At 40.2% G+C, this 18875-nt stretch overlaps 1 protein-coding gene across 4 annotated transcripts in view; it reads left to right on the top strand.

Moving 5' to 3' along the window:
- Positions 1 to 18875, top strand: part of SLC26A5 (solute carrier family 26 member 5) — an 84112-nt gene that overhangs the window by 34020 nt on the left and 31217 nt on the right. For all 4 annotated transcript variants that reach the window (XM_075599648.1, XM_075599646.1, XM_075599647.1 and 1 more), the window contains 4 exons: positions 2142 to 2326; positions 3422 to 3586; positions 6212 to 6364; positions 16438 to 16520. In XM_075599648.1, the coding sequence (XP_075455763.1) occupies positions 2142 to 2326; positions 3422 to 3586; positions 6212 to 6364; positions 16438 to 16520 (586 nt within the window). The remainder of the gene's footprint in view (positions 1 to 2141; positions 2327 to 3421; positions 3587 to 6211; positions 6365 to 16437; positions 16521 to 18875) is intronic.

Below are 18875 nucleotides of genomic sequence, written 5' to 3'. Positions count from 1 at the left end.
AAACAGACTCCATTGCCATACAGTCTTATGGAATATATAATATTTATACCTTTATTTCCCAGCAATAAAATAAAATACATATGAAAGGCACGTGGTCCAGGGCTGGCGGTACGGTCTGTCTAGACCAGGAGTGGGCAACTCCAGTCCTCAAGGGCCACCAACAGGTCAGGTTTTTGGGATATCCCTGCTTCAGAACAGGTGGCCCAGTCAAAGACTGAGCCACTGATTGAGACACCTGTGCTGACGCTGGGACTGATTTGAGCCACCTGTGCTGAAGCTGGGACTGATTGTGCCACCTGTGCTGTAGCGGGGATATCCTTAAAACCTGACCTGTTGGTGGCTCTTGTGAACTAGAGTTGCCCAGCCCTGGTCTGGATGCACAGTCTATGGAAAGGTGCAAATTAGTTTACGCTATCCCATTACATACATTAAAAAAAATGGGCAAAAGATCTATAAATTGGCAATAAGGGGTGCATTGAATGTGTCCAGCAACATGGATCTCCCCTCTGGTGTGGCCTGCAGAGACCAGACTGCTTGTATTACTGCTACAGTGGGAAGCCATAAAGTATTTCTATCTTTAAAACAGTGACTTGGCACTATCTGTAACTATTGATTCAGTGCAATAGACATGAGACATTAGCATTGTATAAGGTTGACTACAATTAATTTAGTAGATAACAAGTAAAACCTTTGCCATACAGGGAGTCATGAGTATAGACTAAAGTGATAGCTAATCTGCACGTTTACCTGGATAATGCCATGAGACAGCTGCTCCCAGCATGTTCTGCAGGAAGTAGGAGATAAGAGAGGCACATTTCAGTTATAAATGACATGATATCTTGACTTTATTGTTGCCGTCAGGTTAACTGTTCCAATTTTGTTCATTGTTTGATCATTGTTCTGTATGTGAAATGATAAATGGGAGCACAGACTCGAAGATGGGAGGATTTGAAGCCTGAACAACAGGTACACCATGTTGCCTGAATTCACACGAACTGCACAGCTAGCACCTAAATAGTTAACTGTAGAAATAACAGAGAAATTAAAGTAAGTACAAGGCCATAATACAAAGAGGCTATAGAAATTAATGAGACGGTGAGAGAATCTTAGGGAGGAAAGGACGTGAGAGAGGTTTTAAGGAACATCCTGATAAGAGCACAGCTGGAGAAAGATGGTTCAAATTGGAGCAAGCCTATATTTGGGCAGGTCCCGGTGTCTGTGGATGAGGAATAAATGTTTTGTCTGTATGTATTGATATCAGAACGGCTGACAACTATGGTTGAAGTGATACCAACAGAGATTGCAGATCTCCACTAATATCTGAAAATTGCTCAAAATCATAACTGAGATTCCTGTAAAGACCTGTATGATGCAGATTGTTTTTCTTTTGTCTCGGAATAAATGATTGGATCAAGAACCGAGCCGTGGAATTATGGACAGAGGTGGAAAAACTCAATCTTTAAGACTAGTTACCTTTCCAATGCCATACATAAGTGGTTATTGAGATACAGCAAACCCTATACAGTAGAAATGCTTGGCCTTTTTGTTTGTGTAGAAAAGTACTTTTTCTTGTACTTTTTTTAGTGGTGCACAGACACCGTCATCAGGATTTGACATAATTATTAAATCCCTTTCAAAGACTCAGTTGGCGCATACTGTATATAGTTTGCTTGTTTTTATGTTCTGATGGCGATTGCTGTGCAAGTCAACAGATTCAATTAACAAAAAAAAGTGAATTTTAATCATTGGGTTGAGTCAAACATTCTATAAGGTTTTCTGAAACAGGTTGATATAATTGAATTAAATTACACGCTTCAAGTGCAGTGATAAAATGTTAGACATTTACCATTAAAAAATCAGCATTAAAAAACAAAGCTTTATTACACAGCAGGTAACAACTGAACTGATTATGGCTATTGCATTGTAGATATGTTGCGTTTAAAACGGTTTTTTTTCTGACACAGTTATAAGAAGTGTGTTTTCTGGTAAAATTCAGCTAATATTGTTCCATTGGTGTCTATATTGGGAGTGTACTATTTAACTTTTTTTGTGAAGATGACAAAACGTGTCCATTGTAACACGCAGAGTATACTAATCCTCTAAATGCTGTCAGTGATATATTCATGTCCCTTGTATTTAAGGTACCTTTGCCGTGATCAGCCTGATGATTGGTGGTGTTGCTGTACGACTCGCCCCAGATGAAATGTTTGACATCGCTGGAACAAATACTACAAACAGCACAGATCTTCTAGAGAAGTTTGAAGCAAGAGACTCCAGGAGAGTGAAAGTAGCCATAGCTCTTACTTTGCTTTGTGGGATCATTCAGGTACTTGTTCGTTTATATTTTCCCATCTGTGCTTCAGGGTGAATACTGAACAGATTTGAACTATATTTTGTCATTGATCATCTGGTTTGGCTGTTTCATGCAGCTAGGGAAATGAACCTTCATTGGTGTATTTCATATATGAGATTACCTGATTGCCTACGAAGTCTCAAAAGCATGTAGTCCATAAACAGTATGCTTTAAAAAATCCATAGCTAGCTCATTCCAATGACAATATCTTGGTTTATTTCCTGGACAAATCAGAAATTTACATGTATATGAAAAATAATTCCATCTTTTGTGTGTGTACTGTACAAGCTTTCATTTTCACTTTTTCTTTGCTTTTCCAAATAAAAGAAAAAGGAATAAATGTCTACGTTTTACTAGATTTGTATCTAAATAATGTTAATTATTAATAATCCACGTTGGTGTGGCGCAAGCTTCTTTGGCAAACAGATCTGCGTCAAATGTATGGCGCCTGATTATCGGGTGTCTTATATTTGCTGAAATTGCAAGGAAGGGAAGGTTATAAAACAAAACAAAAATAGGGAGTGTACTGTATGCCAAAAACACACATTTTTGTTCAAAAATAAAAATAAATGCTGTCATACGCGTACCCTTAAAGAGGTGCTATGGTGCAGTTCTTACTCATACCCTGTTTCACCCACAGGAAAAATTACACACATTTGTTCCATGCACCACTCTCTTTGCAGTATAAAACCAAAATATTTATTTATTCCCACAAAATTAAAAAAAATTGTAGTTTTACAAAAAACACATCTAATCCATGTAACCGTTTTTTCTTGTATATAATCAAGCGATTTACACATTTGGTACTTGTTTATATGGATGCAGAGGTTTAGGGCAGCGGGGTCACATAGTGGCCCCTGTGTCAAAGTCCCATAACGTTTCGGGGGTTCCAGGCCCTTCATCAGACAAGACACAGTGCGGTTGGTTTTGAACTGCAAAGTGTTGCATGGTACAGATGTGTTGTAAGAAAGGAAACGGTTACCACAATGTGCCCATAATAACCAGACATTAAAATGCTACGCAGAAGTATAGGTTACTCCTGTTAATCAGTGTGGTGTTATTTTTAAGCTGTGCCTAGGTATCCTTCGATTTGGCTCCGTAGCCATCTACCTGACAGAGCCTTTGGTACGAGGCTTCACTACAGCAGCAGCGGTACATGTCTTTATATCCCAGCTAAAATACCTCTTGGGGATTAAAACGAAAAGGTACAGCGGACCCCTCTCAGTGATGTATGTAAGTAACCTTTCATGTACATTTTGGGCAATGTTCAACCCCCCTCTCATGTAGCATGGGGTGCCTGCCTAGTATTGCTCTGCACTCTGCCGCAGCCTCCATCAGCAGCGAACGGGCTCATCAGATTAGTTTGAATTAATTGTAAAATTGGTCTTCAAATTATTTTTGTTGTAATGGAAACAAGTAGCGTAGGTCCACTGAGCCTGTCCATTTAATTCGGTATACATCTGTTGTGTCCCTTTTTGATCACAAACGTCACACCCACCAGTTGATTTCTGTTTTGGAGAAATAGTAATATTACATTTTTGTTTGGACTGCTAGAAATTGCAGCCATAGGGATTCTGTTTCACATATTTGCACCTTCAGTAAAGGTTTCACCATAGATAAAATACCTATGAGTGTGTGTTTTCATGTCTTCTACAGGAACCCAAACAAGCTCCATTCACCCCGTTGTCACATTATATACAGTGATATGATAAATGACGCAATGATAAGCTAGTGGGTGTGTCACTTTTTCCTATCTGCTTTATTCCATGGCTTCGCTAGAGCTTTTGCTACATTAATCAGCATACACGGTTAAGCCTGGGTCAAGGAAGCTTCAGAATCAGTGGACCCAATGAAAGACGGGTTTCTCGTGCGTTTGAGTTTGGTCGCTGATTCTGGATTGTGAAGCTGGCAGCGGTTTGCAAACCAGACACAATATGGTTATTTTGCGTTAAAAAAAAAATGACAACCATTCACTGTACAAAATACAGCGACGATAAAATACATGAGTCTGTGCATGTCTTCCACATGTTTCTAAACCACCTATTGCCACAAGACATGTAGTGGTTAAGTTGCAGACTAGGATTCTGGGTAGTGGCATGCAAATAACCACCATGGGATTTCGTTATATGTTGAATTCATATGTGAGCTCACAAACCTTTTTATTTATATCACATTGATAGGTTTAATAGCGGAATATGCTATATGCTGCCTCTCCCAGTACTTACCAATATTGTAGACAAGATATTGAACTGGATGGAGAATTTGATCTGACCCAGTCGGGGGCAAATATTTTGCAAATATATGTTTTTATATCAATATCTCTCCAAAACGGAAACTACTGCATCCAAATCTCAATTTCAGTCCATGTGAATACTTTCTGCATTATATCATCTATTGGGAAAAGAGGAAGACCTTATATATGTATAATATGCTGTCTTTGTGGTCCCACTGGGATATATATATGGTTATCAACATTGGGTACCTTAACTTTTGATACTGTACATGTGAAATTGTACTCCTTCAAAAACGTTTTCCTTCTAAAAATTACCATTAGCTACACATGCTGATTACATACTTCCCTATGAACTCCCAACAAGTCCTTGTCATGTTTGTTATAATGGGAACATCTTCTAGTTCTGTATGAAGGGAGACTTACAGCGAGGGGGAGGAGTAAGTGCAGTGGATGACAGTATCTGGCCAAGAGGGTTGGTCAGTAACTCTGCAATGATGCACCTCTAAAAAAAAATGTGCGCCCATATTTACTAAGCAGTGCTATTTCATAAAACACCTACCTGTGCCGGAAAACGGCTTTCAAGGGAATTGGTCATAAGGTGTCTTATGGAATAGCACCACTTAGTAAACATGGGAGAGAATCCATAACCCCTACAGAGCCAGGTGGATCGCAATGCATTACAGGGAAGAAGCTAATGCAGCATTATAATGTGTAATATTGTAAGCACATACACAAAATATCTGTCTTTCTGTTGTATTAACTATGTGCAGCGTGGTACACTTATTAACTTTGCATTAACGATGTTGCTCCAGTTTAAAGAAAAACAAGAGACTTGCGGTTTTTTTGTGGGTCAGATGTAGCTCCCGACCTTCACAATTACTTCCTTTTCTGGATAATAAACATTCAAAGTTTAGCATTAACCGTCAATGAACTGCTGTTCTCCCAAAACCGGGAGGAGGAGAGGGCAGAATGTAGCCATTACAAGCAGCGCCAGATTTCAAAATTCGCCGCCCTTAGGAACTCGCCTGTGTCTGCCGCCTATTTCCTGCCGCCGTCCTGTGCCTTTAGAATCCCAGCTGCCGACACAGGCAACTGCCTTCCCATTAGGTCCGATAGGTCAGAGAGCGCAGCTAAATTATATGGGGGCGGACATTTTTGCCACCCCCAAATTTTGCCGCCCTGGGCCTAATGGGAAATCTGACACTGATTGAAAGACTTCCATTAGGGGAGCTTTTTTGTTTAGCTACATATTATAAAGTACAAACATTTAAACTGCAGGGCATACATAAACACGGGGAGAAGAAATTGTTAAAGGCTGTTATGAGAATGTGTTATTTATATGTAATAGTTGGTGTGGATATATATTTACTTTATTTTATGCTAATGGTGCAGCAATGACGCACATCCTGATTTAGGGGTGATTCTAACATCCTGATTCACATCCTGATTTAGGCGTGATCTGCCGAAACGGTTGTTCAGTGGGAAGCGGCCCGAATATTCCCATAGACAACATCAGGGATTTTCAGGCGGAAATGTCCCAAACCGCCACTTTTGGAGTATATAGAATTTATTCCTTAGCCTCTTAAAGTATTTTCCAAACTTCTTGTGTTTGTTTCTCTTTTCAGAGTTTAGTTGCTGTGCTGTCCAATATCACAAAGACCAACGTTGCCTCCTTGATTGTGGGGTCAATATGCATCCTATTACTGCTGGGGGCAAAGGAAATTAATGACCGATTTAAGAAGAAATTGCCCGTTCCAATTCCCATGGAGATTATTGTTGTAAGTACAATAAAAGACCAGCACTCAAAAACCGCACAATTTAATTATTGCCCATTGCCAGTGGTCGACAAATCACCAAAAAATCTACTCGCCAAACAAAAAAATCTACTCGCCACCTAGTACCACACGTGTGCTGCTTGGGCCAATAGGAGCTCGCCACGATGTTAAATCCACTCGCCCGGGGCGTGCAAATGTATAGGTTTGTCGAACACTGCCCATTGCTAAGGATATGGTATATAGAAATATATGGCTTTTAAGGGTACGTAATAGAATAAGGGGATGCTGCACACCACACAGAATAATAATTAAAAGGGGGGATACAACTGCCGGTGCTCCTGGTCCAGGAAAAACCCTGTGCAATAATCCCAGTCAATATGGAGGTAGCGAAGGAGAAGCAGGGCACTTCGGATTTGTATAAAGTAAATGTATTGAGCCAGTAAACCGACGTTTCGGCCTCAGTCGGCCTTTCTCATGAGTAAATGGCTCAAAAGCCATTTACTTTTATTTGATCTATAAAAAAAATAATCTATCCTGGAGTAGCTATCATGTGGGTGTGAGTAGTATGTATAGTCCTTCCCTGATGGATTTAGAACTCTCCAGGCATCGACCAATGCCTGCTGGTCCAACATTTTATTTATAGATTTTGTCTGCCTTTTACTCATTTTTGTATATCCTTTTGAGGTATCTAACACAGGATTTAACGCCACATTAAAATCTCCACCCAGATATAGAGCTCCTTCTCTAAATACATTAATTATTGATAGTACTTTCTCTAAAAAAAAATCTACCTGTCCCACTGTCACGATGACACCAACTTTTATCAACACATTTATATTTCTGGGTACTTGATTGAACAGAACAAGTTGCAAAAATAAATTGTGATTTATTTCCTTAATAGACAAACACACAACATCTGCAGAATACACTTGAAAACAACACTTACTGGAATAAGGGAACGAAATAAATTGTCCTTGGAACGAAAGAAATTGTCCTTTGCTTGCAAGCGCCAGAAATGCAACCTTGGTTTTAAAAGTCCTGTGGTTATGTTGTTATTAACCCCTTCACTCCTGGACTGGTTGCTGCTGTGCTGGAACAAAGTCTTGCATCTTTACATCATGGATTAAAAGTCAGGAATCACCCTGGGGATACCTGGGGAGCCACAGTTATAGACTGCCCAAAGCTATCTTTAACATGTGGATCCAATCCCCTCGTGGGAACAAAAAAAACCACGAATAGCCAAGTTACCCACAGTTCATAAGACCGGTCAAAAGGGCTGTCCGGTGGGCAGGGCGCATGGGTCAGGTTGACGCCCAGGCCACTTAGCATACCTGGGCTACACCCATAACTTGGTGCCGCTCCGTCTGATTTTTGACCAATAAATGTCACTAGCCTGACATCTGCTGTGCATCAGTATGCCAGTATTGTATACATTATGGGTCTCTGGGTCTTTTCATAACCGACACTCTTTTAGACAGTGGGACTCTAAATCTGTGAAAGCCTTTTGAGACTCCGTCATAAAAATAACTACAGCCCATTGAGAGCCCTTTGAGGCTTGGTCATAAAAATAGCCCCAGCTCATTCACCCATATCACAGCTGGATGTCCAAGTAATTCCTGCTTGGACTTCCAAAAAATACCTCCTGCCTTACTTTTAAGATCTGCCATCATGTGTCTGTTAGAGGGTATGGCAAGCAATGCATCTTGTCTTTTACCTTTGCAGGTAGGGAATGGCCTGCAAATGGGGGATAAAAATGGCTGGGACAGGGCAAACACAGTAATGCATAGCAAATAAGTTTAACCCCTTCCTTCCCCGTCACACCCACATTGCGGGCGTATATATTTGCCAAGGTGACCTTCTTCCCTTTTATCTTCCCTTTAATCCTAATATATCTACCTTCTAAATCCTTCTTAGTGGTGATATCCTGCAACTCAAAAAAAAATTTGCTATGTAAAATTCCCACCCCATTTTTCTTATCTCTTGATGAGCTATAGAAAGCCATTTACTTTTAATGGTATGTTCCCTGTATTTTCTCAATATCTTTCTGCACATGCTCACGTTTTCTGCATTGTATATACATTAAAAATGTGCAGATTCCAAATAGTGTTTTACATTTTAAATGTAAATTCAAAAAGATTTCGCTTTGCAAATTCTACAAATGATACTGCGTTTTCTCAAAGTTTAGTACATTGAAATGTTATTCAGTCTATTCTAAAAGGTTTGTTCACTGCAGTGTATTTGCCAGTACTGACTGTTAAGTATCGGAAGCAGCTCTCTCACTTCAGTGAAACAACACTCTACAAGTTGTACTGCCTGCTTGATTATGAAGTGTGTAAGCCTCAGAATGCTCCAGGCTGTTGATAATTCCTCCTTCCTCTTAATATGCGTCATCAAATGTCTTAAACCATTACAAGAAAATAGAGACTGATAAACACAACTCACAACTGTTTCCATTAGTTGATACATACTTACACTTTTCCCAGATAAACTTGTTATTTATAGCTGCCCGTACATTTCCTTTATGTAAAGTCCTGTATACTGTAAATTAGTTCAGTGTTGATTTACACAACCCTAACAGTAATGTTAAAATAATTAATTACTTTTGTCTTTTAATTAATTTTCTGTCATCATTTCACGTATTTTATGTGAGTAACTGCCTTGACTCTCAATGATTTGTATTTCCGCCTTAAACACAAAATAAAGAGTAATATACATTTTTTTTTATATGAAGTAGAATGAGAGAATATCCAGGCACTCCAATGATGTTAATAAAAAATATCACATTTATTGCGCATGATCCACATTACGGTCCCACCTTAGGCCTCGTCCAGGGTGGCGCTGAGAGGGCGGGCGCGCTCACGCTGGCCACGATGAAACACATTGCGGCAATGTGTGAGGCCAGTGTGAGCAAGCGCCTGCACCCGCTCGGCGCTCAGAGCAAGCAAATTTGATTTTGCTGCTCGCAAGCATGTCACGTGAGCGGTTCGCCCAATGAGGGCGAACCAGCTCCATGACGTCGTGGCCGCGCCCTTCAGGCGAGCAAATGCCTAGCCGGCCACGAATTGCCCGGCCGAGCAGGGTGCAGCGCACGAGCGCGCCCATTCCCTGCCTGGCCGCAGCCTTAGACCTATGCCAAGATGGACCCAATCGATGATCCTGTTCAATAAATGTTAGATTTTTTTTATTAAGATCCATTGGAGTGCCTGGATATTCTCTTCTCCTAGCTATATACAAGTTCCCTGGCTGGCTACTTGATCTGATGTATATGTATGTATGTATATACCAGGGGAAGAGATGGCAGGGAGGTGTGTGTGAGAGCAGGTGTGTTTATGTCTGGGTTCAGGATTAGGCGAGAAATCCCCGGCAGCAGGAAGGAGTAGATAGAGGGTGTGAATAGAGGATTTGTGTGGGTGCTTTTTATTGAGGGGTAAAGCAGTTGAGAGAGAGGTGTATAAATAATGGTGCAGTGTATGGGTACAAGCATAGGTGGAAGGGAGGAGAGATTAAGAAATGTGGATAGGAGGGGAGTGGTGAAGTTGGAGAGAATGGAAACGTTTACAAAGGAGTGAGGAAACAGTAAACAGAAAAAGCAATAGTGAGGGCATAATGAGATGCAGGAGGAGAGACTAAATCAGGTATTGGAGGATGGGAAGAGTACACATTATCACAGCATTTAGCAAGTCAAGTTCTCACAATTGCAAAGTTGTAGGGCAGAGTCCAGATCTTCTTGTAGTCTTCACCTCCAATTCTAACTGCAGTATTAACTCCACAGTCACTTTATATGTGATACTTCAGATGTTGCACACCTGTGGCAGTACTACAGTACCGCTAGTGCTCCTATTCCAGTACACTTTTATATGTAGCTATATATATATATATACACACACACACATATACATATACATATACATACATATACGCTGCCCCCATCATTGTGTGGACCAGTGCTAACAATTGATAGGAAAAGGCGTAACACGTTGGCTGCTAGAATGCCTGGTTACGTATAGCTTTGCAATGTTTTGTCAGCCCTTCTAGCCACCAGGGGATAAAAGAAGTGTGTAATGTGCTTGTGCAAACCCACCAAAGTGACCCAATGGGAGTGACACATTGCACACAATTATTGGGGTTTGACCCATGTCATTAACATTATATCTGTGAGTTTGTTCCTTCCCTTTTTATACATGATGTGCACACTATTGTATTTATTTTAAACTACGAATGTGAATGCTCTTTAGAGGGTAACCTACGATTATCTAGTCACATAATATCCAAGGTATTGTTATTTAAAATATTTTGAAGAATAATAAAAGAACATTTTTTTGTTCTCCCAACTGCTATATTTTGTTAAGTGTATCAAAAACCAACTGACCACAAAGGGCTCTTATTCAATTAAACAAAACAGGTAGCACAGACACAGTGTTACATTCATATACATTTCCGTCTTTGTAACAAAGAACCGACAGTGCATTGTTAAGTACTTACGTCAGTATATTAAGTACTTCCCTTTTAATATGATTCACTATTTTGAGTGGTTATTAAAAAATAAATCTTCATTCACATGAGAATAGGCTGCTCTGATCTCTGAGGCTAAGTCCCCGCTGGCGCTGAGCGCGCTCATGCTTGGAGAGCGCTCCAAGCATGAGCACCGGGTGTACGGCTTGTACGCACGCAGGGGAGGGGGGCATTGCGGGTAGTTCAGCGCGCGGCTAAGTATAGATTTTTTGTTTTGCTAAGCGCTGATCGCGGCTGAGCGTGTGTGCCCGCGCACACTGCGTGAGCAGGGACTTACATATATCTATATAAGTAAGTCTCCTCCGCAAGCGCCGCCCGATCAGCACTTGCAGGGACTTAGCCTTATAGGGCCGTTTCTCAGTCTCCTGGTTGCAAATTGAAAGCAAATATAGCACCAGACCAATTGGAAAACTCTGAAAAACTGCCCGAGTTGTCCCAATCTACAAAAACACTGTCTCAAACTACAGGCCAATCTCTCTTCTCCCAATACTATCCAAAGTCATGGAAAAATGTGTTCACTCCTAATTAAGCGATTACTATACAAAACAACAGAAGAACTCCCGCTCTGCTTAGAGGGGGAGGGGGGAGTGGGGGAGGTGCTGCTCTGGGTAGAAGGGTACACATAAAACTATAACAAGACTGGTAAACCCAGTTGTGGGCACTGATCCCCTAGTAAATGTGCTATGACATAATTAAAAACTAATTTATTAACATAAATCCTCTAAAATATAGGTGGTATAAAAACAACGACACAGAGTTGGACTCCTCAGCACCCTTGTAGGTATTGGCTGAACCGCTGGGGGGCATGGCCGAGCGCTCTGTCGCCCGTGGCCATCTCCATTTTCAGGTGTTCCTGAAAAACTCGGCGCGCGGCAGCCCCCCCTCACAGCGGGCCCGGCCCCATTAATGGGGGGGCTCTTGTCCCTGCAGCGGGCGCTCCAGTAGCCAGCGGGGACCTGGCTTTAGTCTTCGTAGGACAGGTTTGAGCAGGGTTATCATTTATCCATTGTAGGTGTTAGAATCTATTTGATAATGAAGGAGTAGAGATAAACTGTAGTACACGGTCTCCTTAGGTATAGTAACGAAATGAGTGCTAATCTAATATCCCATTAGTGGAAACGGTGAGGGAAAGCTTGGCAAATGAACGTACTGCATGAAATTAGCATCTGTATGCAGTACGGTCATTTGCCAAGCTTTTTAGATCACTAAAGCTTGGGATCATTATACTCTGGCTATCAACCCTTAGGCATATTTTCAGTGCAAACACACTCTTATCCCCGTTTTTACTAATGGGATATTAGATTGGCATTCATTTAGTTACTATACGTAAGGAGACCGTGTACTACAGTTAACCTCTACTCCTTCATTATCAAATAGACTCTAACACCTACATGGGCGTTGAGGAATCCAACTCTGCGTCGTTGTTTTTATACCACCTATATTTTAAAGGATTTATGTTAATAAATGAGTTTTTAATTATGTCATAACACATTTGCTAGAGAAACAGAGTGCGCACAACTGGGTTTACCAGTCTTATTATAGTTCTAAGCGATTTACTACACCAAGACAAGTTTCCCTAGCCAATTCCAATCTGGCTTTTGCCCCAAACACTCCGCGGTGACTACCCTGCTAAAAGTTTGCAATCAGAGCCAGTGGGGAATGGGACTGGGACAACTCACTGGTGCAATATTGCAAGATTTTGCAAAGGCTTTTGATATTGTTGATCATGTTTTCTTGCTTGACAAAACTCCAGTGCTCTGGAATAGGGAAGCATGCTTTAAACTGGTTTCATTCCTACCTATCAGGTAGATCCCAACATGTGTATCTCAGGCTCTAACTCCAACCTCTTGGATATCACCTGTGTTGTCCCACAAGGATCTGTTCTGGGGCCCCATCTCTTCTCAGTGTTCATCAATGATCTTCCTACAGCTTGTAAGAGAGCTTCAATACACATGTATGCAGATGACACTCAATCTTATATGCACAAAGTCCTAGCCTCTCCGACCTTGAACATGTACTTCAATCTGACTTTTTGAGCCTTGAAAATTGCATTTTCCAAAACAAGCTGTTTTTAAACATTGACAAGACTGTAACATGGTATTTGAGACCAAGGCTACATTTTTAAAGCTTCCAATGACTGAGCTCCAGATCAGAACCAACGCTAATACCACCCTAGCTCCTGTTACTAGTTTTAAATACTTGGGCATATGATTTGACTCCCATTTCACATTTTGAATGCACATTATATATATATATATATATATATAGATAGATAGATAGATAGATAGATAGATAGATAGATAGATAGATAGATAGATAGATATAGATATGGCTCGGCACCCCAAACCCACCTTGGCAAACTTGACACCCTCTACAATTCAATATGCCGCTTTGTTCTCCAATGCAACTACAACACACATCACTGAGAAATGCTCAAAGAACTAGATTGGTCATCACTAGAGTCTAGGCGCAAAGTTCAATTTTCCTGTCTTGCCTTCAAATACTTTCTGGACAAGCTACCCACCAATCTGAACAAGCTCCTCACCCCTACCACATGCAGCACTTATCATCTGAGTTCTGACTTCATAAGACTGTTCATGGTCCCAAGGTTCAGCAAAGTATCCGGCCGCTCCTCCTTCTCTTATCGGGCACCCCAAAACTGGAACAATTTACTGGAGTCTCTCACAGCTACCACTAGTCTAAGTTCTTTCAAAACTAAAGCTGTCTCGCATTTTAATCTGGTCTGTAACTGTTACATACGCCTATACTATATATTATCTCTAACTGTGCATGCAATGTCTTGTATATAATGTTCACAAAGCTGTGACCATGCAGCAAGCTTAAGCCTATAGGGAACCATGTTAAAAATGGTTTTTGAGGCAAAAAGTGACACTGTGTGCTCATTTGCATGTCATTTCCCAGAATCCCTTGCTGCAGTGGAAGTGCTGTATGCTGGGTGATGATGGGGAAAGGCGGGGTTGCAGACCTGCCTAAGACATGCAGATGAGCATACAGTTGTATTTGTATATATATATATATATATATATATATATATATAATATATATATATATATATATATATATATATATAAATATATATATATATATATATATATATATAATCTGTCCCTTGACTTCAGGTTTTCTTTTTTTTTTTTTTATGAATTTTATATATATTTTTATTTATTAATTTCATGTATATATGTATTTCTTTTCTTTTTGTGCTGCTTGTTATTTTTGTCATCTATTTTTGTTATCATTTTTTGTTCTCTATTCTGTTATCAGTTGTATTAACAATTTATGCATAGTTCATTAGTCAAGCTGCCTATTAAGCCAATCATGTGCTTGTCAGTGATTTTTTTCACTGTCCAATCGGGTTCTGGCAATAGAGTGTATATACACTGTGCCTTTTTGGCACGTCATAATCCCCTGACGAAGTCTGCTATCGCGGACGAAACGCGCAGGGCTGACGTCACTGGTACTCTCGCGGTGTGTCCACGCTACTCTCTGAGAGACTTCTACTGGGTTTTGAGGTGCCTGGAATCGGGCTGTTGTTTGGCGGTGGCTCCCGCTGTGGCTCCTGGGTCGCGCTGATACAAACGAGCACGGTTATTGACCTGTGTGAGAGACGCCATCTGCCTAAGTGGTCACAGTGAGTCTTGGTGTGCTCCCACGTTCCATCTTACCAGCTGATATCTCTGGCTCCCAAAGACAACGTTATGTGAATGTTATATATATGTTAATCTTGTAAGTGTGCATTGCCTTCCACTTCACTATCAAATAAACATTTATCTTCTTTACTGTGAAGATAATGCACTAGGGGGTGCGCTTTTTCTTATATATATACATAATATACACACACAGTTTTGGGGTTTCTTTATGTTTTGTGAACCAACATCTGCTGTGACATACATGGAGATGTTTATAATGGCATCATTAGAACCCTATCTACCTAACTATTTCCTGTTCAGTGCAATTATGGGGCAAAACCATTGCTCCAAATGTATCAAAGAATAAATTATTTCTATGGTATTTCTTTTATACACACTGTGCAGTTATTTTGCCCCAGAAAAGCCGTCTTGGTGCTGACTGCGGTCCTGTTATGGTGTGTGACGCGGGAGATGTTCATGGAAAGAGATGTGGCTGTTGAGGGATCATTTTAGTACCTTCCACCTCTCAGGTCCTGCAGAGTTACAAGTACAATGCTGCTACAAATATGTCAGTGTTTTCATAAACTGAAACCCTCAGCAGTGGAACGTCCTTCCTACCATGTAATAGTTACTTCATTATAAACAAGATATGTTTCAAAGAATTGCAAATTGCAGCTTCAAAGCCTGTCTCCGGAAAGCATAACAGCAAACACTGTATGCAGTCCATGTGTCTCTTGTGAGGGACTCGCTGCTAACTGTGCAGAGACTGCTACGGCAATTCCAATATTTCAGCTATCAGGAGTATTATTATATTGTGATTTTCAGAAACTACCCTATGGTGTGTTGTTTATTATATTTATTATATGTATGCTAGTGCATCAGGGTGGCTGTTAGATGGCCATTATTCCAGCTACGTGTTTGCATGTGAGTGTATATTTATATCCCCCCTTTGCTTTCTTTATGTTTGCTTGTAAGTGCATTGTAATATTATAATAAATTACATTTGTATTATTCGGCACAGATGTTGCACCACAATTATTACTGTAAGTGTAGAGTTCTTGATGCGGCCTCTTTGTTAAACCGCCTAATGCCCTTTGGGGATTTTTCCTCCCTTTTTCTCTTTTTAAAATTTTTTATTTTTTTTTAACAAGGTGCCCGGATAATTGTTTTATTAAAATAGAAAAGAAGAGTTATGTTCAATCAAATACTTGTTGTTTTGCTTCAAAAGTGCACTCACATATTTTATACAGGTTCCCTAATGTTTGGGCGTGCAGAACAATACACTGAGTAAAGACACTGGCTGGCACTGAGTTTGGAGCAGGGGAACCTGGTTCAATTACCGGTGTCGGCTTCTTGTGCCCTTGGGCAAGTCACATTATCTCTCTGTGCCTCGGGCACCAAAAAAAACATAGCTTGTAAGCTCCACGGGGCAGGGGCCTGTGCCTGCAAAATGTCTCTGTAAAGCGCTACGTAAAACTAGCAACACTATACAAGAACATGCTATTATTATTATTACAGGCACATCTGCTAGCAAAGGGTTTAATCCAGGGGTTCTCAACTCAGTGCTCAAGACCCCCCCACCCCCCAACAGGTCAGGCTTTCAGGATATCCCTGCTTCAGCACAGGTGGCTTAATCGAAGACTGAGCCACTGATTGAGCCACCTGTGCTGAAGTAGGGATATCCTAAAAACCTGACCTGTAAGGGGGGGCGGGGGGTTCTTGAACACTGGAGTTGAGAACCCCATGTTTATTGCAAAACGTGAAGACTGTTGCAGTTCAATGTACCCGTGAATAGAACATAGCAATGGAAAGATAAGAATCCCTGTATCAAACACTGACAGTACGGAGCTTCAGGTGGAACAACCCCTTCTAAACTGTCTTATTTCATAACATTTTCTATGCATTTCTTTTTAGGTAATAATTTCAACTGGAATCTCCACTGGAATAAATCTTTCCGACTCCTATGGAGTAGATATTGTTGGAAATATCCCTGTAGGGTAAGCGGTCATCTCTATAATGTTTTATATGGGCATTCACAAATGTGTTTTTCAAGGTTACATAGTTACATATTAGATGAGGTTGAAAAAAGACGTACGTCCATCAAGTTCAACCTATGCTAAATTTAGACAACAGATACTTTATTCTATATCTATACTTGCTTATTGATCCAGAGGAAGGCAAACAAAAAACCCCATTAAGGGGAAAAATGAATTCCTTCCTGACTCCAAAAATTGGCAGTCGGATTAATCCCTGGATCAACATCCTTCCCATGTATACTTATTTGGTATATCCCTGTATACCTTTCCCATCTAAAAAGATGTCCAACCTTTTTTGAACAAATCTATTGTATCTGCCATCACAGTCTTCATGGGTAATGAATTCCACATTTTAACTGCCCTTACTGTAAAGAACCATTTCCTTTGTTGCTGGTGAAATCTCCTTTCCTCCAACCTTAAGGGATGGCCCAGAGTCCTTTGTACTGCCCGTGGGATGAATAGTTCTTTTGAAAGCTCCTTATATTGTCCCTGAATATATTTGTATATAGTTATCATATCCCCTCTTAGACGCCTCTTTTCTAATGTAAATAAATCTAATTTAGCTAGCCTCTCCTTAGCCTCTCCTTAGAGTGTCCATCCCCTTTATTAATTTGGTGGCTCCTCTCTGCACTCTCTCTAGTTCCATAATGTCTTTTCTTAGGATTGGTGCCCAAAATTGTACTCTATATTCAAGGTGTGGTCTTACTAATGCTTTGTAAAGGGGAATAATTATGTGTACTTCCCTTCCATCCCTTGCCTGTTTGATGCAAGATAAGATCTTGTTTGCCTTTGCAGCTACTGCATGACATTGGGCACTATTGCTAAGCCTGCTGTCTACAAGCACTCCTAAATCCTTCTCCACCAAGGATTCCCCCAATATATCTCCATTTAATTTGTAAGTCGCCTTTTTATTCTTGCATCCCAAATGCATAACCTTACATTTATCTGTATTAAACCTCATTTGCCATTTACCTGCCCACGTTTCCAGTCTCTCCAAGTCCTTCTGAAGAGAAATTACACCTTGCTCTGATTCTATTACCTTACACAATTTAGTATCATCAGCAAAGATGGAGACTTTGCTCTCGATCCCAACCTCAAAGTCATTAATAAGCAAGTTAAAAAGCAAGGGTCCCAGTACCGATCCTTGAGGTACTCCACTCACGACTTTAGCCCAACCTGAAAAAGTTCCATTTATGACAACTCTCTGTTGTCTGTCCTTTAACCAGTTATCAATCCAGGTGCATATATTATTACTGAGTCCAATTTTCTTTATTTTGTACACCAACCTCTTGTGTGAAACCATATCAAAAGCCTTTGCAAAATCTAAGTAGACCAAATCAACTGCATTACCCTGGTCTAAATTCCTACTTACCTCCTCAAAGAAACAAATAAGGTTAGTTTGGCAAGATCTATCCTTCATAAATCCATGCTGACTATTACTAATAATTTTGTTTTCCATTAGGTATTCCTGAATATTATCCCGTATTAAACCTTCAAGTAGTTTCCCTACTATTGAAGTCAGGCTTACAGGTCTGTAATTCCCCGGGTGTGATCTAGCTCCCTTTTTAAATATAGGCACCACATCTGCTTTACGCCAATCTTGTGGTACTGAGCCTGTGGAAATGGAGTCCTTAAATATTAAATATAATGGTTTTGCTATTACTGAGCTTAACTCCTTGAGAACTCTTGGATGTATGCCATCGGGGCCAGGTGCCTTATTTACTTTAATTTTTTCAAGTCGCTTATGAACTTCTTCCTCAGTTAACCAATTGGTCATTAATATGGAGGTTATGGCTTCCTCCTGTGGCGCTACTATTGAACTTGATTCTTCCCTGGTAAACACAGAGGCAAAGAATTTGTTTAATACCTCTGCTTTTTCCTTATCTCCAATAATCTGCCTGCCCATCTCACACTGAAAGGGTCCTATATTTTCTTTTCTCGTTTTTTTGTTATTAAGGTACTTAAAGAACTTTTTAGGGTTGACCTTACTTTCTATTGCAATCCTTTTTTCATTATCCATTTTTGCTAATTTAATTGCCCTTTTGCAATTTTTGTTACATTCCTTATAATTCTGATACGATGTCTCCGTCCCTTCTGACTTAAAGAATCTAAACGCCTTCCTCTTCTTGTCCATTTCCTCCCCTACCTGTTTATTTAGCCACATTGGTTTTGACTTACTGTATTTCTTTTAGACTTATTACCCAAGGGTATACTCTGATAAGTGTGCTTGTCTAACAATGTTTTAAAGACTGCCCATTTATCTTCTACATTTTTCCCTGCAAAAACATCATCCCATTGTATTACTACTAGATAAGA

This window comes from Ascaphus truei, chromosome 5 (assembly GCF_040206685.1).
Source record: "Ascaphus truei isolate aAscTru1 chromosome 5, aAscTru1.hap1, whole genome shotgun sequence".
In the NCBI taxonomy this organism is placed as follows: Eukaryota; Metazoa; Chordata; class Amphibia; order Anura; family Ascaphidae; genus Ascaphus; species Ascaphus truei.
This window is presented reverse-complemented; position numbering and strand designations above follow the sequence as displayed.